At 42.6% G+C, this 21577-nt stretch overlaps 1 protein-coding gene across 3 annotated transcripts; it reads right to left on the minus strand.

Annotated features, from left to right (window-relative positions):
- Window positions 1–581: 581 nt before the first annotated feature.
- On the minus strand, window positions 582–9771 carry IL17F (interleukin 17F). 3 transcript variants are annotated; one of them, XM_032340245.1, is made up of 3 exons: window positions 9754–9771; window positions 2502–2704; window positions 582–1333 (listed from the first exon to the last, which is right to left on the minus strand). In XM_032340245.1, exons 2-3 carry the CDS (start codon window positions 2681–2683, stop codon window positions 1093–1095), a joined length of 423 nt encoding a protein of 140 aa, XP_032196136.1. In that variant the 5' UTR covers window positions 2684–2704; window positions 9754–9771; the 3' UTR covers window positions 582–1092. The 3 variants fall into 3 exon arrangements, with proteins under 3 accessions (XP_032196136.1, XP_032196133.1, XP_032196134.1); XM_032340242.1 differs by lacking the exon at window positions 9754–9771 and adding an exon at window positions 7712–8000; XM_032340243.1 differs by lacking the exon at window positions 9754–9771 and adding an exon at window positions 5185–6518.
- Window positions 9772–21577: the final 11806 nt, after the last annotated feature.

A 21577-nucleotide genomic window follows, 5' to 3' on the forward strand; every position in this document is an offset into this window, starting at 1 on the left:
AATGGAGCGGGGGGTAGTCAAAGGGTACAAAGTTATTTATGAGATGAATAAGTCCTGGGAATTTAATGTGTAGCATGGTGACTATAGTTATCAGTACTAAATTGTATTCTTGAAATTTGCTGAAAGCGGACCGTAAATGTTCTCCCTATACACACATGAACGCACACACACACACACACACACACACACAGGTAACAGTGTGAGGTGATGGAAGAGTTAACTACCTTATTGTGGAAATCACTTCACTATAGAGAGAGAGGCAGTCATCATGCTGTACATTATAAATTTACATAATATTATTTGCCAATTTATGTCAGTAAAACTGAGGAAAGAAGTCCCCAAGATCACACACGTACACACACAGGAATGATAAAAATAACAATAATAAAATGACACAGTAGTCCTCTCATGAGGAACTGATGAGAAATTATGAAAAACAAATGACAAGTATTTAGAATTTCAAAATCTTGAGGGCCCCAAGCTTTGTGAGTACAAGCCAAGATTGGAAACAAACACCTGAAGCGTTTTTTAGTCATTAATACTTTATTATATTAATACTTGATATATTACTTTTTCTCCTAAAATTTTATATAATATCATAAATAGATGGACAGTTTCCTTACAAATAGGAGCGTGAAGCCAGCCTCTCTATGTAGCAAATCTTAATAAACATGTGTGCTAGATCCTTACCGCATCCCTCCCATGCCACCGCGCCCCGCACAGCCCCTCCCACACGCTCATATCGTGGTTACGTTTTCTGCATTTTCATCCCCACAGAACAGAATTTACCAACAGAATTCCCCGGGGAACCGCACCGAGTCACAGTGATGGCAGGGCTAGGATGCACAAACAAGCATCCTTCCTTCTCCTGCCTCCGTTTACAAGGGGCTGGGGCCGCAGAACAGCTCAGGACCAGATTCTGATTCAGAAGCGCCCCCAAAAGTTGACACTATATGTAAGACAGAGCTTTGAGAACTCCGCGCAGGTCTTATCTAGAGGCTGACGAAGTGGCGAGGATTGGAACCACAGAGGACTTGCTGCAGAGCGCTGGGTAAGGACTAGCATTTCAGGGCTGCTTCAGCCGGCGGCCGTTCAGGCGCTCAGAGAGCGCACGATGGGGGTGACGCAGGTGCAGCCCACCGTCACCAGCACTTTCTCCAGCCGGAAGGAGCGAGAGCAGCCCCGGGGCTCCCTCCGCAGGACCAGGAACTCCTGCTGGATGGGAACTGAATTCAGGGAGCTGTCTTCCTGCCCCTCGGCATTGACGCAGCCCGAGTACCGGCACTGGGCCTCCGCAATCTCCGAGGGGAACCGGTGGGGGTCCTGCGTGATGCTGCGGGGAGGGGAGCGGACAAAAGCAGATGGTGAGACGAGGGAGAAGGAAGTGGGCGAATATGAGCGCCCCGCGGTGCTGGGCGCTCACCTGCAGGGAGGCATTTCCGAAGGAGCAGTCCAGGACTGCAGCCAGATGACCTGGATCCATCCACCACCCGCTGGCAGGTGATTAACTGCCTAAGCCTGTTTCCTCCACTCTAAAATGGGAACTCTCACAGGTCTGTTTCTTCGGACTTTTGAGGATACTCAATGATACAAATGCACGTGAAACGCTCTGTCCTGGCATCCAATAAATGTCAGACCTTTTATTTTTCATTACACTGTTGTCATTATGATAATTACTACTCATCCTTTGCCTAGATATATGGATCACTCGTAAATGTAAATATCTAATATGAAATCTACAAAGCCTGCTGCTTGGAAAGAAACGCGAAGCCCCAGACATCTGTGAATCCAGCACATTCTCTCAGTTTCTCCCTTCATAGTCCCCCCTCTGCTAGGCTCAAAGGCAGTAAAGTCATGCCAGCCAATTTGCCACTACACCCACTCCCTTCCTATAGGAAGCCATGCAGGCAGCCCCTAAAGCACTTCTAATTGTCCCTGGAATCTGTTTTCATACATCTATTCGGAGCGTATAGATGGGTGCTTGGTAGTCTCAGGTCTGACACATCAGACAGTACCATGGGAGGGTACCCTGCACACCCCATCCCCATCTTGCTCTCCCTTTCCCAAACTGTCCTTTCTTGTCCATTCTACCCTCATCCCCATTCCTTGAAGACTGATGTCTAATCTGAGTGAATCACTCCATACTGACATTTCTGGTTTCCACTTCTCCCCATGCAGGGATCATTATGTGGGCTGCTTTAAAGAGCCCTCTCTTCCAACCCAGAAAGTTTGTCAATTCCAGCATAGGGCTTTATGAGGCAGGAAAAGGCAGAGTGTCGATGAGAAGTTGGAAAGAAAATAGCAGGACCTCTGACCACCTAGGAGGACCTAGCCCCACAACAGCAGGAACAAATGTCAGCTCCTGAGCAAAGTGGGATTTCTGTTTTTAAGAGTAAATATTAGGGCTTTTACCTTTTTTCTATATTTTCTAAATTTTCTACATAAGAATAAATTAACATATTTTTCAAAAGAATGTGAATATCAGTCTCATTTACACTTACTTGTAGTCCCAGGGGGAGATGGAGCGGTTCTGGAAATTTGAGATGGAGATACCCCGGTTTTGCCTGAGGATGCGGATGTCAACCCTCACACTGTTATCCTCCAGAGGAGGGCACAGGGCGGCATCCCCTGCTTTGGGGTTTTTCCAAGCTGCGACCTCCCTCAGGAAGGTGAGCCCCAACATCACCAGGAGCAGGGACTTGACCTAGAAAATAGAGAAAGTTGAGTTGGTTAGGGACTCAGGTGTCATTTGCTGGCAAGGGGCACCCCATGCTTTATCTGAACTCAGGATCCCCAGTGTTTTATGGGCCCACAGCTTCTTTCTGAACGTCAGGTCCTCACCTGAAAATAGGAACAGTCACACATGAAGATATCAGCATGCCAAACTGAATAGTAAACTCATTATCCTGGTGATTGAGCCTCCCACAGTCTGAGAGCTCTTCAACAGTTGAACAGAAAGGTATCAGGATCTGGGACTGGGTTTAAATCTCGACCTGGCCTCATTACTGAACCTCTGGTTTCTCTTCTTTCCAACTGGATTATAATAATTGCTTTATGATAATGTTCACAAGATTAAATGTAATATTCTATATAAACAACCTATAAATTTATCTAATAAAGGATTAATAAATGATAGTTGGGGTTTTTTTAAGATTTTATTTATTTATTTGACACACAGCGAGAGAAATCACAAGTAGGCAGAGAGGCAGGCAGAAAGAGAGGAGGAAGCAGAGTCTCTACTGAGCAAAGAACCCAATGTGGGACTCGATCCCAGAACCCTGGGATCATGACCTGAGCTGAAGGCAGAGGCTTAACCCACTGAGCCACCCAGGTGCCTGATAGTTCTTGTTTTTATTTCCAAACTAATATTTCATGAATTCTCCACAAAATCCTTCCTCTCAGCCATCCCTCCACCTAGAATACACAGTCCCACCTCTACCTATCCAAATCCTACCCTCCCATCAAGGCCTCACCCTAAGGTGGTCTTCTCCAGGAACTGTCTCTCTAAAGTCATTCATTTAGAAATAGGTTCATTTTCCTTAAATCATAAAGTACTTGCCATTTAGCATTGAATGCCACAGCATTCAAGTACCATGTCTTTATTGTCTGGAAATGTACTACTTTTGTCCAGGTCAGACAGGCACCCATTGGATTATAAGTTCCTGCAGGAGAACATACCCCAGAACCTGTATTCCACAAATACTTTCTGGATGAATGGAAGAGCAGGTGAGTGAATGAATGAACAAAGCAATACAGTTCAATTCAAAACATTAAGAAAAACACTGCACAAAACCAACTGCAGCCAAGTGCCGATTATCTACACTCCCTGAAAGAAGCAGGGCCATTAATGATGCACAACAACAGAGAATATGGAAACTACTTGTCTTTAGCTCTAAAACATATATTCTTTATACTTACATTGAAATATCGGTCTTTTGGTGTTACGGGAATGCACAAGGAAAGAAAGTGCTCTGTGAAGAACTAGCTAAAAGAAGAGCTACAAATCTCTCCAGCTCCCCTTTGTTGCAACCACGTTCTGCTCACCCCACATCACCACCCACACTTACTGAGGATGGACAAAGACCATCACCATCTCTCAAAATAATGCAGAATAGGGGCACCTGGGTGGCTCAGTGGGTTAAGCCGCTGCCTTCGCTCGGGTCATGATCTCGGGGTCCCGGGATCGAGTCCCGCATCGGGCTCTCTACTCAGCAGGGAGCCTGCTTCTTCCTCTCTCTCTCTCTGTCTGCCTCTCTGCCTACTTGTGATCTCTCTCTGTCAAATAAATAAATAAAATCTTTAAAAAATAATAATAATGCAGAATAAATAAGAGCTGAAGTTGAGTTGCTTTCATTCTCTGGGTTCAGTGTTTCAGGCTCACACCTTCCACAGATTAAGGTGGGAGGGGTGATTAGACATCTCTGTTTAAAGGACCTCCTTTTTATATTTTGCAGATGTTAGAGGTAAAAAATGACAAGAGTATGCAGAAAGGTCACGGTGTCAATTTCCTGTACGAAGGTAGCTGATACTAAAAAGAAGTTGAAAGCAAGATCGACTCTGATAAGCCTGAAGTAAGCTGATTTGCCTTCAGATAATGGGCACTTATCTATTTTCATCTGCTACAATCATTCATTCACTCAACTCTTTCTTGACTCTGTATGTGGTAACTCAGGACACATGCTCTAAAGTCAGATGTCCATGGGGTACCTGGATGGCTCAGTAGGTTAGGCCTCTGCCTTTGGCTCAGGTCATGATCTCAGGGACCTGGGATCAAGCCCCGCTTCGGGCTCTCTGCTCAGCGGGGAGCCTGCTTCCCTCCTTCTCTGCCTGCCTCTCTGCCTAGTTGTGGTCTCTCTCTGTCAAATAAATAAATAAAATCTTTAAAAAAATAAAAAAAAATAAAAAAATAAGTAAAGTCAGGTGTCCTGAGTCCGTAACTCAGTCAGGACTCTGACTAGCTGAGATTCAATTTTCTCCACCAGAAAATGTAACGATTAAATGATATCATCCACATAAGGGAGGAAAAGCACTGCCAGAATGTGTAAGGATTCAGCACAGAGGGCTAGTAGGTCGACCTTGTCTGATGATGTACAATGGACAGGAAAGATGTGGAATTTGCCCTCATGCATCTTCTGTTACGACAAAGCGCTAAGAAATAAATTCAAAAAGTTTAAAGATACCTACTTAGATCAGAGGGTTCTTAGCTTCCCAAGCCTTCCAATCACTTCCTTTGATTTCTTAAGGAAATTCCTTCTGTGTGTTTCCTCTTTCCTCTTCAGTATCAAATGCACTGAGTCACTTCTAGCTTTCATTATCAAAGCTTTAAAGTCCCTGTATCTTTAGGTGATATGATTCAGCAATCATTTCCATATGTCTAACAAATCACTATATTTTCTTATGTTCTTAGAGTGTGTTAGAACACACCTTCACATCTTTGAATACTGGATTCTCACAACTCTCTCACCAGGTAGGTAGAGCTAGCATTAATTATCCCAATGAGACCAGTGAGAGTCATGCCTGGTAAGCAACAAACAGCTTGGTTGGGTTCACTAGCCTGTTGGTACCAGTTGGGGGACTCAAACCTAGGTGTCAGTACGGTTGCTATTGAAGTCCATTATTATTATCAAGATAGAGCCACTCATGGTGTTTAATCCTTGCTTTATCCCTCAGGAGGAGCCACGCATTGTAAGCAATGTGGCAGCTGTGTCAGAATTGCATAAATGTTGGAGGTCACAGAGCTCTTTATCAGGAAGTCAGATGATGCCTGCAAATCACTCTAGTTTTCTCCACAAAGCTTTTGATCCGAAACTGTAGATTTTAGTGGTTATGCGCCAGAGGCTTTGATATGGCTCTTGCTGATTCTTAAGAATGACATACACAGCACTTCTTCTCTGAAAGGTTCAGAGCATCTTATAGATGTGAATTCCTATAGGTCACCTATGAGGCAGATAAATAGGTATCACTCCTAATCTGTACAACAGGAAACAGAGGCAAGAGAACACACCAGTGAAGGTGGGCACTGTCAGGACATTGACAGCCCGACTCTACTGCAAGCTCACGTGAGACCATCTGAGTATTTGTCTCCTGAACTTCTCTGTCCTGTGTGCTGACCCCTGGGTAGGAATGTGCTGCAGAGCCTGGCCAGTTTCTAGGCCTGTAGGAATTTGCCTCAACTACTTATTGAATATGTCCAACCGGCATGCACCTCTCACCGTCTAATCCTATTCTAACGCCCTTGCACTGTCATGTTTCTTGCAGATGGCCCAACAGAGTACCTCAAACAAACCAGAAACAGAAATGGCTTTGGTTAAGCCATTAAAAAAGCTATCCTACAGATTCTTTTAGACACAATGGCTTCAAATTCAGGAATCTTGTCTCTGAACCATTCAAAGAGAAGCATACTGTACTGGATGTTGGTAAACCTAGATTCACATCCCAGTTCTTACGGACAGTACCCAGTGATGTTAAATCACTTGGCCTAATTGAGCTGTTTTTCATCTGTATGATGGAGAAAGTAGTCCCAATCTACTTTCCTGGGTTGGCAAGAGTTTCAGAGGAAAAAATAATAATATTATTTATAGTAAATATTTAATACATTGCATGCTTTCTCTATCCTTGTTGGTTAATATATTAAAATGAACAATTTAACTAAAAACTAAGCCAGTTCAGAGTACATATCAGATTTAGTCATTTTCAATGATATCAATTAATCTCCCAAGAAAACCTCTGAGGGAAATGTCATTATTATTCCCCTATATAGTTAAGGGAATAATTGTGCACAGAGCAGCTAAGTAATTTATCCCAAATCCCACATTACTAAGTAGAGGAGCCAGGTCTGTCTGACCAAAGCCTGTGTTCCCTAACTATTGCACTTTGCTGCATTTCTGATATTCTCTACAACAATACATAAATATAACATAGTGCTAACATCACCATATGCCATGACCTTTAATGAAATCCAAGCTCTTTTAAGTTATAGGACTTGTAAATGGAGGGAAAAAAAGAGGACTATTTAAGCCCAAAATATGGCATATAATTTCTCAAGCCCTGTTTTCAAGGCTCCTCTACATTATATTCTTCCCAGTCTTTACCTGACTAATGCCAGGCGAGATTCTAAACCCAGGAGAAGTAGATTTCCATCATACTAACATCTCTATCTCCTCCTCCATGAGGAATGAAACAATGCAAAATTCATCAGCTCTCTGAGACATAGCAACTTTCCCTCCTCTGGGAGCTCTCCAAAGTTCAGTACTGAGGGGTTTCACTTCCTTCATCCTGGGCATTCTGTCTCCTTGTAGTCTTAAGGGAATCATTAAAGCTTTTGGAACTGCACTTTCCTCGGCAAAAATACATATGTACTATCCTAAAAGTCTGGAAGTCCCCGTGATGAGCTAAAAGTTTCAGACCAATCTAAGTCTATCATGGTGGCCGCAGGGGGAGATCATGTCCAACTGTCTCTGCCACACCGGACGTGAGTGAGTTACCAACTACCCATGCAAAAGCCACCCTATGAAGACCTATGTTTTGCACCTCATTATAACTTCTAGGTATTTGTTCTTTTTCTCCACCAGACAGGGGTCAAAATTAAAGTCAGTTCTGCCCTTAAGAAATGTCCCCAATAAAGACACCAATCAGGCCTAATTCCCGAGGAATCTGCTCTCCTGAAACCCTAGGGATGACAGCTGCAAAAAAAAGAATTATTTTTACTCACCATGGCCATGTTGCGCAGGAAGGTCATCATCGTTTTGCTCTGGTTGCCTGCTTTGTGTAGTAAATTCTTCCTGTGTGTGTGTCACCCTGCATATGCCTGTGCTGTGTCAATGAGAGTACCTGTCGGTTTTATACCAATCACTGTCCTTATTTCGATTGACCTCCTTACTGTCTTAGTTGTGGTTACCCCAGAGTTACTGACGAATGTAGTTTTTTTTTTTCTATTCCACTTCCTGAAGGGGAATCAGAGAGGGACCCTAAAAGGGGATGACGGAAAAAGGACCAAATCTTCCTTTTCTTCCACCCCCCCTTGTCCTCAAATTACAGCAAAATTCTTAACTTACTACAGAGATGAACCAAATTACAAATTGCTGCCATGATCTTTTATATTCTTCCCCAAATGGCTAACGACTCTTGTCACGCACCATATGTTCTACTTTCCAGTCATGCGGTCTGAACCACAGTTTAAGAGGGAGATATGTCATCCTTAGAGGGTCCTTGGTATTAAATGAGAGGACTATCTTCAGCTCTATTTTATAAATGGGAAAACAAAACCAAAGAAATTAATGACATCAGTAAGAGATTCAGAATTATATCCTCAGGTAGCTTCATAGATTCCCTGAACAAATTCTATTTTAATCCCATGCTTAAAATCCTACTTATGCTTAATAAGTAATAATTTTCATAAAACATATAATTGACCATTGTCTTGGCCATGCTGACTGAGGATTTTTTTTTTTTAGCAGAAATGAATTAGCAAGTAGAGCCTTTGAATGCTCTAACATAATTTTTAATGACCTACAGAAAGTTAATCTTTCCCTGTTCCATTTAAGTCAACAAAGTTTTATTAAGTATATACTATATGTCTGGTAACATATCTTAGGGATACACAGATACTTCTAAATTAACAGGGGTTTTTGTTTGTTTGTTTGTTTGTTTTTGTTTGTGTTTTGGGGTTTTTTGTCTCCAGTAAGATCAGGGGGAAATTACACATTCCTTTAAAAAGGCAGACTCAGGCACCACCTGAGTCCAAAGGCTCAGTGGGTTAAAGCCTCTGCTTTGGGCTCAGGTCATAATCCCAGGGTCCTGGAATCGAGCCCCGCCTCAGGCTCTCTGTTCAGCAGGGAGCCTGCTACCTGCCTCCCACACCGCCCCCCACCCCCGCCACCTGCCTCTCTGCCTACTTGTGATCTCTGTCTGTCAAATAAATAAATAAAATCTTTTTTAAAGTGCAATAAAAAAGCAAGGCATATTCTAGCAGGTAAGTTATCTTTCTCTATCACAACATGTTTGAAAAACTTTCCTCCATTTTCTTTAAGTGGAGGAAATGAAAAGAAATCAGCTCTTGGGTTCTTTGGAAGGCCCTCCAAGACTGATTGAAATTCTTCTGTGCTCATGAGCTTTCATCCACATCTCTCCTCCCCATGCCTATGGATTCTTCTCTACACACTACCCAGATCAATGAGGAGTTTAACTCCTATAAGAAGGCTCCCTTGAATCATCCCCTCAGGCATCTTTCCCTTCCTTCTGACCTGTGCTCATTAATCTATTTCATACTTGTGAGTATGCTTTAGGAGGGTTTTCTGAGGACTTAGGGTAACTTTAGTTCCTTCTCCCCAGTGATCTCTACCAGCCTCCTTCTCTAAATATACATCCCCAAATCTACGACCTAAATTAAAACTGTACATTTTCTATACATACACAGATTCAAGACAAGTTCCCTAGCTGACCGTTTCCAACCAGACTGAAGTTCCTGAGCCCGACATATAGAGAATTTTCAAGGCCGGGCCAGATATGTCCTTCCATGAACAGGGAAGCTAGCACATAAATCAAGAGCCATGTTTTCAAAATTGCTAATTATCAATTGTGATACCAGAGCAATATATTCAATAGACCCTTCAAAGAATATTAAATTGAGTTACTCTCTTTCTTCAGTGGTCTCTTCTCCATTTAGAGCCAAATCGTAATGCATAGAAGACTACACCAGCTCTCTTGAAAGAAGAAGCAAGTCACTTTGAACGAAGAGTATATAATTCAGGGCACCTGGGTGGCTCAGGCAGTTGAGCATCTGACTCTTGACTGCAGCTCAGGTCATGATCTCAGGATCGGAGATCGAATCCCGTGAGGGGCTCTGCGCTCAGCTGGGAGTTTGCTTGGATTCTCTCTCCGTCTTCCTCTGCCCCTTCTACTCACACTCTTGATCTTGCTCTCTAAAATAAACAAATACATACATACATACACACAGTCTTTAAAGAGTGCCCGATTCAACACAAGACGATTTGCTGCATTGCAGAGGAGAATTAAATGGCCCTTTATATAAGACGGAAACTGACCTTTTATATCCAGCCATCACAAAGTTTTCCCTCATCAAACTAAAAATAAGTAACTCACCAGGATGTCAAACTAGTAACCAGCTATCGCCAAGTTCAAACTGAATTAAAAGATCCAGATCATCATTTCAGCTAACATTTAGTAAGCACTTCTTACACTGTAAATTATGTGCCAATACTAAGGATACAATAATGAATATATGATTAGTACACAGCTGGTTATGGTGGAAGCCTGTCATGACTACCCATGCACCACCCATGACCCAAGCTGTTACCTTTCAGAGTTTCAGTCATACACATGGAGCTGTCACTCAACTCACTGACCACCAGGACACTCTACACTCAAGTCCAACAACCCACAGAAAGAGATGGAAGAAGATGTTGTAGTTCCAAGAATGAGTTACACACAGCCTCACATGTGGTAAAATATTATAGCTGGTCAAACATTCAAGTTAGCAAGATTTTTTTATGCCCTACCATGTGCCAGGGAGCCATGCTACATATTTTGGGGGCTACTCTTACTGGAAATAGACGTACAATTATATCTCTACCTTAATGAATTTAAAATCTAGTTAGGGAAAGAAAGCAGATATGCCAAATTAACTGGTAAGATAATAACATGAGAGGCCTAGGATATTGATAGTTAAATGTACACATTTAGCTTACATTGGAGAGACTTTGTCCTTTAAAAAAGTACATCTAGGGGCGCCTGGGTGGCTCAGTTGGCTAAGTGGCTGCCTTCGGCTCAAGTCATGATTCTGGGGTCCTGGGATTGAGCCCCGCGTCGGGCTCCCTGCTTAGCAGAGAGGCTGCTTCTCTCTCTCCTTCTGCCTGATGCTCTGCTTACTTGTGCTCTCGCTCTACCTCTTTGTCAAATAAATAAATAAAATCTTAAAAAAAGAGAAGTACATCTAATCAAGCTATGCAGTCATAATCTGGCAGTATATGTGTGGATATAGAAATTGATCCCTAGAAGAGAGGAGCACCACAGCAAAAGGCTAAAATAGCAGCATGATCAGTAATGGCCATGCAGCAGGCTGCAATGATTGGGCAATGGTAGGCTAGATTAACAAGGACCCAAGTTGCGCAATGGCAAAACAGTTAGGAAAATTATTACCTGCGATAACCTAAAGGTACAATAAGAGCTGTAGAGGAAAAGATTGGAAAACAGAAGTTTAGTTGTGTATGTCAGATGCTATTGTCTGTATTTGACAAGGTAATACAAGAAAGAGTTGGCAAGTTTACAAACGAAAAGGAAGAGAATGAAGAGAGTCCAGAAATTTGGAGCCTTAAAAAAAAAAAAAAACACGGGGCACTTGGGTGGCTCAGTAAGTTAAAGCCTCTGCCCTTGGCTCAGGTCATGATCCCAGGGTCCTGGGGTCGAGCCCCACATCGGGCTCCCTGCTCTGCAGGGAGCTTGCTTCCTCCTCTCTCTCTGCCTTCTTCTCTCTCTGCCTGCCTCTCTGCCTACTTGTGATCTCTGTCTGTCGAATAAATAAATAAAATCTTTAAACACACACACACACACACACACACACAACCCAACTATTTCTATCCTCCAAAAACGAAAGACTGAAAAGGCCTTTCAAGGGAGAAATGCCCAATAAAACTTTCAACCAAATAAACTTCCTATAGGCAAGAATCAAAATGAAGCATCTAGTGAATGCCTTTAATTGGGTAAAAGGACTCAGAATAAAGAATTTAAGGGTATAGTTCTAGTAATCTACCACTAAATCAAGAGAGGGAGAGAGACTTACAGGAATGAAAAAGCAAAGAAATACAGAGTTCTAGGAATTATACCATGAAAAGAACCAACTTAGATAAAAGTTTACTAAGTTTTTGAGAGTTCTCAAAGTTAGTCACAAACCAGCTCTCAGTCCTGTTACCAACCAGGAGCAGGAAGTAAGGCCCCAAGGAAGGTATATTCACCAACACTGTTTCAGATGAGGCCAGAGATTACCCGGGGGAGAAAACTCCCAGGAACCACAGGTGCCCTTGGGAGGTGGGCCCCTCTCAAAAAACAGAATCAGGGTCTAATCAAACATGCCCTGGCTATGGGATCCCCACCATGTCAACCAAGCAGGTTTATAGGTTGCTATAAACAAAAACTATTATGCACCTCCCATTCTTTCTCTTTCCAAATCGAAGTGTTCTACCCCAGTCTAAACTGACTGATAGAAACAAGTAATTTTACAGGCGTTTCTGTTTCTTTTCATTTTTTTTAAGATTTTATTTATTTATTTATTTATTTGACAGACAGAGATCACAAATAGAGAGGCAGGCAGAGAAAGAGAGAGGGAGAAGCAGTCTTCCTGCTGAGCAGAGAGCCCCATGCTGGGCTCCATCCCAGGACCCTGGGATCATGACCTGAGCCGAAGGCAGAGGCCTAACCCACTGAGCCACCCAGACGCCCCTATTTTCATTTTTTTAAATCGGAGCTCTGATTCCTTATCAAAATAGCCAGCTAAATGATAGTACCAATATACTAGGTCTACAGAATAAGGAATTAAATGCAAAAAATAAACTGAGAGGATCATTTACTGTCTTATTCACTAAACACAAGCTATTAGTATATATTTACTTTAACCTCAGTCTTACCTCTGAATGATATTAAAACACTGCCTTCTAATTTCCCTGAAGCACTTATTTATGTTAGTCAGATCTTTCTGAATACAGGTTAAGAACATTGGGTCAGAATGCCCTCAAAACGTTATGGCTTTTAATGCCCATCTTCAAATTTCTTATAGCTCTTCTCCTCCTCGACCATAAAAGTTCTTCCTCTGCCTAGGCTATTCAAACAAATCACACGCATGGTTTATTTGCATTTTTAGCCCTAGATCATTTAGAGAGTCCATGTCCCATGCTTCCCTCTTATAACCTGACCCCTCCGTCCCCTGTTGAAGAAAACCATGTAGCAGTGTGACTGCGTCTGTGACAGGTGTACAGCTACAGACCGCACAAACTCTACACAATCCTTTTTACCTCTTTTTACTGCAGAACGTTATTTCCAGTTCCAGGATTCTTTGTGCCTGTTCATTCGGTTTTACCTATTTTGTTTGAAGCTGAATTTCAACTCATTATGTGCTTTCCAGAATCTCCAGAAAATCACACTCCACAGCAACCTACCCCCCCTCCACTTTTTAAGTGGAACATACTTTCACTGTGAAAAGATTTTCAGGAACAAAACAACTTTACTTTTGATTGAACCCCTAGAAAGAGCTTCTTTTAATGATCATGTGTCAATGAAAATATTGTGTCAGGATTTTCACACGCTTAAGTCTGTGGGCATAAGAATTATGTGGGGATAAAAAATACAAAAAGCCCTCCTTTCACTCTTCTCTGTGTTTCAGTATCTGTGTGTGTGTGTGTGTGTGTGTGTTCTGTCTAAAAAAAAGTACAGGGGCACCTGAGTGGCTCAGTGGGTTAAAGCCTCTGCCTTCAGCTCAGGTCATGATCTCAGGGTCCTGGGATCGAGCCCCGCATCAGGCTCTCTGCTCAGCGGGGAGCCTGCTTCCCTTCCTCTCTCTCCGCCTGCCTCTCTGCCTACTTGTGGTCTCTGTCAAAGAAATAAATAAAATCTTTAAAAAAGAATAAAAAATAAAAAATGTTTAAAAGGTACAATTCCTGATCCTCTGAGGTAAAAATGAACCTGTGTGAAGAGTTGCAGTGCAGAGAGATGAAGGAAGAGGACTGGAGACAAAAGTTGATGAAGAAGGAAAGTAAAAGGGAAGGGAAAGCCTTGGCAAAGGAGTTTCCCCACGGTACCGAGGGAGAATCCTGGATGAAACAGGGTTGAGGTCACTACAGAAAGTTCCAGATTCTGAATCTCTTCTCTGGACTCTGGAAACTTTGCACCAGAGTTTTATCTCCTTGTTAACAAAGACATCATTTATTAAATGCCCACTCTGTGTGAGTCACTGTCCTGGGCACCTAAACTAACATGGGTAAGAAGAAAATTAAAAGTACTGTCCAAAAAAAAGAAGGAAATTACCAGGATAGTTTCCTCCATGCAGGCGTGCCATGAATTTTGTTCAGACCAGATGTCACCTCTGTCCTGGAGACAACTTACCGTGGGCCTTTCGGGAGGTGCAGGGATAGACCCTTTCTCTATCCAGGGTAAATAGAGAGAGGAAAATGCTATTCTTCCAGGATAGAAACTAAGAGGGAAGGTGCTACGCGTACAAGTAACAGGAATCTGAGTTATCCCTGGAGGGATGAGAAATGAGGGATGCCAGCAAGAAAGTGCGGTAGCTGACAGAGCAGGGCAACTTTAAAGAGTCATGAGCCTAGTCTTTGAGGTATTTCTGTGCTGACATCGTGCTTTAATTCTCTTCCATTAATCTTAGATCTAAAATTGTTTGCGCACAAAGGAGTCCCACGAGGACGACATAGCCGCCAAGTGAGGTGGAGAGAGGACACAGCCGTCTCAGAAACAGAGGCAGCAGGAGTGGAGCAAGCAAACACTCGCAGTGAGAAAGTAAGCATACTCCCGTGCCCCCATCATCCAGGATGGCCTGGCTGCTCAGTTTGGTCCTGCGGACTCATTAAAAAGGCAGAATCTCAGGGTGCCTGGTTGGCTCAGGCTCAGTTTGCTGTGCTTCTCACCCTTGGTTTTGGCTCAGGTGGGGATCTCGGGATCGAGCCCTGCATCAGGCTCTGCACAAAGCACGGAGTCTGCTTGAAATTCTCTCTCTCCCTCTCATCCCTGCATGTTCTCTCTCTCCTAAATAATAAATAAATAAATCCTTTTCTTATTATTTTATTTAATTATTTGACAGAGGGAGAGAGAGAGACCACAAGCGGGCAGAGAGACAGAGAGAGAGCGAGGGGGAAGCAGGCTCCCCGCTGAGCAGAGAGCTGGATGTCGGGCTCAATCCCAGGACCCTGAGCTCATGACCCAAGCCAAAAGCAGAGGCTTTAACCCACTGAGCCACCAATAAATAAATAAATCTTTAAAAAAAAAATGGTAGGATCTCGGTTGACAAATATTAATTAAACTTATTGTGGTAATCATTTTGCAATGTATACAAATATCAAATTGTACACTTGAAATGAATGTAATGTCATCTATCAATTATATCTCAATTAAAAAGAAAAGCGAAGGAAACAGTGTACACTAAAAGAAATTAAAATAGAAAATATATGAAAAAATAGTTTAACCTCAAAAGTATTCAAAGTAATGCAAATTAAACTAAGATAACATAGCCTATCAAATTGGCATAGATTTTGAAACATGCCATATGAATAGGAGAATAGGGACAAGGGGAATTTTCAGGTATTACAGTTAGGGCTGGTTTTTGTATAATTTGGGGTAGGTCATTTAATAATATGGAGCAAAAACCTAAAAGAAAAAACGTCCACCCCTGGGAACTGTTCTAAAGAAATAGAGATGCACTCAAATAGCCACATACCAGGATATTTAGTGGGGAAAATTGAAAATGCCCTAGATTTCCAACAGTAGAGTAGTGGTTAAGTAAATGTCAGCATGCAGAATGATAGAATTTTTATAGAAATGACATTGTTTTCTAAGAAAATTCAATAACTTTAAAAATACCTCTGTTGTATAACATTTGTTGAAAATACCAAGACACAGTTCATATGATACAGGATTTTACTCTGTATATAGAGACACATACATACGATGTATACGCAATGCATGTGTATGTGTACGTGTAAATGTACACTCACAGAAAAGTGTCTGAAAATATATGCAAAAAAAGAAAAATGTAGCATCTCTGGCCCCCACCCCAAACCTATTGAACTTGCCTCTGCATTTACATGAGCGTCCCATTACATGAAAGGCTGGGATGATGCACTGCTTTACAGAACATTTAAAAAGTACGAGACTTCCCGTAAAATCACAGTGGGGCTCACTTGATGCATTACATTCTCTGAAATGGAAACGGAGTCAAGTGCCCTGGAAAAGTGACTGGGACAAGAAAACCTGAGCCCTAAATCTCAAACTTGTCTGCCCTCATAGCTAAGAACCATAAGGTTCCTTGATGAGGGCAGGATGAAGGGAATAATAGGATAGTGGGGTTGTTCCATGTCATAATTCAGCAACAGCTGCTTTAGGCTTGGCCTAACCAAGCTACCCACAGGCTAGCTGCAAGCAACTCGGGTTTCGTGCAGACTTTCACTTACTCAGCAGCCAAGCTGATTTCCTGCAATGAGGTGGATGGAATTAGTCAACGTAAGACCCGAACGCCGATGCCTGGGGAAAGCCCGAGTGAGTGTCTTTCAAATGCTGTCGAATTTTCCTGGCTTCCTCCCACTAAAATTTCTCCTCAGCTTGTTTCTACTGGGGTCATACAGGAACCAGGGATCAGCAGCATTTGCTCCTGGACTTCCCCGCTGCTGTCATACAGACAACCAGCAAAGTTCTGGGGCGGTGACTTGGGATGGCAAATCTAGCCCCAGAAAGATGACCTTGCACTCCATTCTTGGCTCTAGGTTAAACTGCCAATTCCTTAGACACTGACCCAAGTCTAATGAGTGGCCCCAGCCCAGTTCATTAAAGAAAGTCCCCCAAACTTGCCACATGAGGGAAACTCATTTTTTAGCATCTGCTCCACAAAATGTTCTGTTATTGCTGAGCCCTTGCTCTCTTCCTTGTTTCTTCCACCTAGTTTCTTGCTAATGAAAGGGATCAGAGTATGCCACCATAAAATGTGCAGAAAAACCTCTCTGGCCCACACCCCGGTCTTTCCATCTAAATGCAAGGTATACATTTCTCTTTATAAAGGCGTCTCCCTCTCCCATTATGAGGAAGAGGAGGATAACTCTTAATCATGGGAGGAAACTCCTTTCAATGGTGAAGTCCCAACTGGAGTCTGAATAACAAATTCTTCTAAATATTTCTATCTTTTATTAGTTTCCCCCATATACCTACCTTCCCATAATTTACTTCCCCTAGAAATCCAATCTTTTGTCTAGTTACTTCTCCACAGTTTATCACTCTTTGTTAAAACCAAATATGAGGGGCCCCTGGGTGGCTCAGGTCATGATCTTAGGGTCCTAGGATCGAGCCTCTGCTTTTGGTTCAGGTCGTGATCTTAGGGTCCTAGGATCAAGCCCCACATCGGGCTCTGTGCTCAGTGGGACCCCTGCTTCTCCCTCTCTCTCTGCCTGCCTCTCTGCCTACCTGTAATTTCTCTCTCTGTCAAATAAATAAATAAAATCTTAAAAAAAAAAATGAGACCTGACATCTAGCCACTTCTTTGGTCCTTCATATCTCTTCTTCATATGAAGCCCTCCATACACATAAATAATAAACCCTTTTTCCTATTAATTTGTCTTTTGTCAGCTTAATTTACAGAGCCTGAGTGCAGGACCTAAGAGGGTATAGGAGAAAGATTTTCTTCCCACATCGCTCTCAATTCCTAATAGATCAGATGGGCTGCCCCAAAAATTATTAAAGAGGGTTATTTTGAACAAGAGAAAACCTACAGACACATAATATTGTTTTCAAGTATTTGGAAGTTTTCAAATGGAGAGAAATTAGACTGTCACCAGAAGGTCACAGCAAGATGTTGGGGAATATCAGGTAGTGACATTCCAGAGGGCAATCATATATCAGGGGGCTTTGAGACTGGACCTCCTTCAAGGTCTCTTCAAATCTGGGATCCTATGAAAAGTAAAACCAAAAAAAAAAAAAAAAAATTGATATTTTAGTTAAACATACCCGCAATCTCAGTCTTGGGAGTAGGGGTGTCTATGAGTGTGCACACGTGGGTGGATACAGTTATGTATCTTCTGCCCTTTTCTTCAGTTTTTTCCTTTCTATGGAAAACAATCACATGACTCCACATGCTAAAAATTCTAAGTATGTTTCCCACAGAGATCCAGGTTAAGAAGAGAATAACTTGGGGGTGGGGGGAAGACCAGAGAAAGAGCACTGAAACAACCACCCTTCTGAGAAATGTATTACTTTCACTCCTGCATGGGACTGACTCACAATGATGACTCTCGGGGCTCCCCTCATCTGAGTAGCAACACTGTAGGGTGGCGGGATGAAATGGGTTTCCTGCAAGGGGCGCCTCCTCGCTGCAGAGGTGAGGGACTGCAGGGGACACGTGGCAGGAGGATGGAGGAGGAGGAATGGAGAGGGGAAGGGACGTGGGAAGGAGAAGCGGAGCCCATGGAGCAGAGAGCAAGTGCACCCCGTTAGCAGGCATTTGCTTTTGTCCCTCTGCTGCATTTGACCCAAGAGGCCATCAGAAGAAGGGGAAGGGCAGAGATACAGGGAGAAAACATAGAAGCTGAGAAGGTTCTTGGACATGCAGACATGTGTACTTGTGTAAGCTGGAGAGAGAGCTTCCTGTAGATTGCATGTTTACGTTCACGACCCAGGTTTTATGATAAGCAAACAACCCAGAGAACACCACTGCTGACTTTCTTATTCTATGACACCTCTCATGCCCTACAAATCCATGTGTCCAGAGTACCCCCCTTCACCTGGCCCTCAACTCACAGTAGCCATTAAGGCAGGGAGGCACCTCTTTACCTTTGCTGTTGGCTTCCATCGCAGATTTCAGGAGGTAACCCCCTCAGCTGATGATGGAGGTTGGCTGGCTTTCCCACAGACCACCACCTCACAGACTGATGCCTCCTGATTCCCTCCAGTACCCATCTTCAAACAAAGGGGCCCTTCTCTCCAGTGCTTCCAGGGCTGTTTTTCTCTTTAACAAAGTGCTGTCAAGAAGGAGAGTGGGGCGCCTGGGTGGCTCAGTGGGTTAAGCCTCTGCCTTTAGCTCAGGTCATGATCCCAGGGTCCTGGGATCGAGCCCAGCATCAGGTTCTCTGCTCAGCAGGGAGCCTTCTTCCCTTTCTCTCTCTCTGCCTGCTTGTGTTCTCTGTCAAATAAATAAATAAATAATCTTAAAAAAAATTTTTTTTTACAAAAAGGAAGGAAGGAGAGTGATTCTAATATTAATAGCCTTAGATGGTGGGGAAAGCCCTAGAGCTCACGAAGCATTTTCATATACTTGATTTTATTTGCCTCTCAAGACAACTGCACGAGGATAAGATAAATGTCTCCATTTCACAAGTTAAAAAATTGAGACTAAAAAACACATGGCAATTGTCCAAAGTGATGCAGCTATCAAATAAAGAGTTTACAGTTCAAAACAGAGCTTCTGACCCCAAGCCCAGAGAGGTAATGCAGATACAGGCTGGAGAGAAATTTACAACAAAGATGCCCAGGGCACAGTGGAAGGGAGAGCAGCTGTCAGAAGATCAGACTTGCAGTGAGTCGCATCTTCTAAGTGATGTTTGGAGTGGAGTCAGGACACCTGAGTGACTCTACCTGTTCTCTGAAGATGAGGAAAAATAAAACCAGCCTTTGATTCGTTTGATTCTGAACCTTTTTAGCCTTTGCACATTGTTTTACCCACATTTATCTGGGTGTGAACAAGATAAATGGAAACAAGAGCAGGCCGGATGGTTTCGGGGACAGCTCTTAAGATACCTTGCTCTGCTGACTTTTCATGTGCAGTTCCCAATGACATAGCGGTGGGAAGTTGCCTTCCCTGCACTTGATGTTTGTAATGATAGAATTTTTAAAGCAATTCCATTAGTGAATTGCAAGTACTACGGAAGGTATTACATGAGAAGTACATAGTGTGAGATCTTAAAAATTAATTTTAAATCCTAACCAGAGTAAACTGGGGAATTTAAAAAGGTGTTGGTGGGGGTGAGCAAGATACCCAATGTCAGCGAGGGTATCAGACAAAGGGCATCCCTCATACATACACGTGGGGATACAAATGAGTAATTTAGTGAAACATATCTGAAACTTTAGTAATGTTCATATTTTTGATCCAACAATTATACTTCTAGGAAATCATCCTGAGGAAGTAAATAAGTATGTACATAAAAATTGGGCAACAGGCTGTTCAACACAGTATTATTTAATACTGATACATGAAATACTACATTTCATATTAAACAAATATTTATTAAAATACATGAAAAATTAATAGCAACAAATGCCCAACTATACAGGTATATATATACATTGGGGGAAAAAAACCCAAGGTGTATTTTCTATGGGTGACTAGATTACAGGTGCTCCTATTGACTACTTATGGTTATTTTCTAGGGTTTCTGTAAAGAAAATATTCTGGATTTTTTTTTTCAAGATTTTATTTATTTATTTATTTGACACACACACACAGAGAGAGAGATCACAAGCAAGCAGAGAGGCAGGTGAGAGAGAGGAGGAAGCAGGCTCCCCGCGGAGCAGAGGGCCCAATTTGGGGCTTGATCCCAGGACCCTGGGATCATGACCCGGGCTGAAGGTAGAGGCATTAACCCACTGAGCTACCCAGGTACCCTAAGATTCTGTTTTTATAATAAAAAATTATACTTATTTTAGTTTTTAAAAAATTGTAAACAGGTCCAGAATTGTAGTTTCCTGGTAACTGTAGCGCCCACCCTAGCACAAACTTTGTGAGATGGTATGAAATAGTAAATATCAGTTATTGCTATATAGGCTTCTGCTATATAGGCTTCCAAGGGCAAATTGCCAAGAGCATCACCGATGGTAGAAGGTCCTCGATTTCCTCTCTGCACCCTGGTCCCTGGGCTGTCACACCAGCTCTACTCACAGACATAGTTGGGGCCACCTCCAGCTCCTTAGAGTAAGTCTCATCCCTTTGAGGGCAGCAGCACGATATCATGATTAAACTACAGTAGTTAGAAACCAAGACAACCCTGATTTTGAACCTGGACTTGACCAGCTACTAGTTAGAAGGCCCTAGGCTAATTCTCTGACCACTCTAAGCCTACTGCCTCTTCAGAGAAATTCAGAGAGTAAAACAAATTTCAGAGGATGGTAGGGAAGATTTAATGAGATGATTTACATGGCACTTTGTATATACAGCAAGCTCTTAACAAATGATTGCTATCAGCAGGGCCAGCCCTTCTCGGCTGCCCCACTCACTAAGTACGGGGATGGAGTAGCTGTCTCTGGGAGTTAGTTTGTTGGGGAGCTTGGAACCTGTATACAGCATCCCTCTGATAATTCTAGTTTGCTAAGAGTTTTATTATCCATTTAAGTTAAATGTCACATGTACTTTCACTTCCTCTGCAGGATTTTCAGAACTCTGACTTTCAATTCAAAGTTTCAAAACATTCTTACTCCTTAAATCCCTACAATCATTTGTTAATCTCAATCTTAAATGCCTCATCTGTAACTTGCTGGTATCGCTGGGTATATTGTGAGGTGTCACTTTCAAAACTGGTTTTAGGGACGCCTGGGTGGCTCAGTTTGTTAAGCAGCTGCCTTCAGCTCAGGTCATGATCCCAGCGTCCTGGGATTGAGTCCCACATAGGGCTCCTTGCTCAGCAGGGAGCCTGCTTCTCCCTCTGCTTCTGCCTGCCATTCTGTCTGCCTGTGCTCACTCTCTCCCCCTCTCTCTCTCTGATAAATAAATAAAATCTTTAAAAAAAAAAAAAACTGGTTTTAAAGTTCGTCAAAAATAAATTATAATAGCTATAGTAAGGTAGTAAAATAAATTTTGTTCTCTACTTTG

This window comes from Mustela erminea, chromosome 4 (assembly GCF_009829155.1).
Source record: "Mustela erminea isolate mMusErm1 chromosome 4, mMusErm1.Pri, whole genome shotgun sequence".
NCBI classification, from domain to species: domain Eukaryota; kingdom Metazoa; phylum Chordata; class Mammalia; order Carnivora; family Mustelidae; genus Mustela; species Mustela erminea.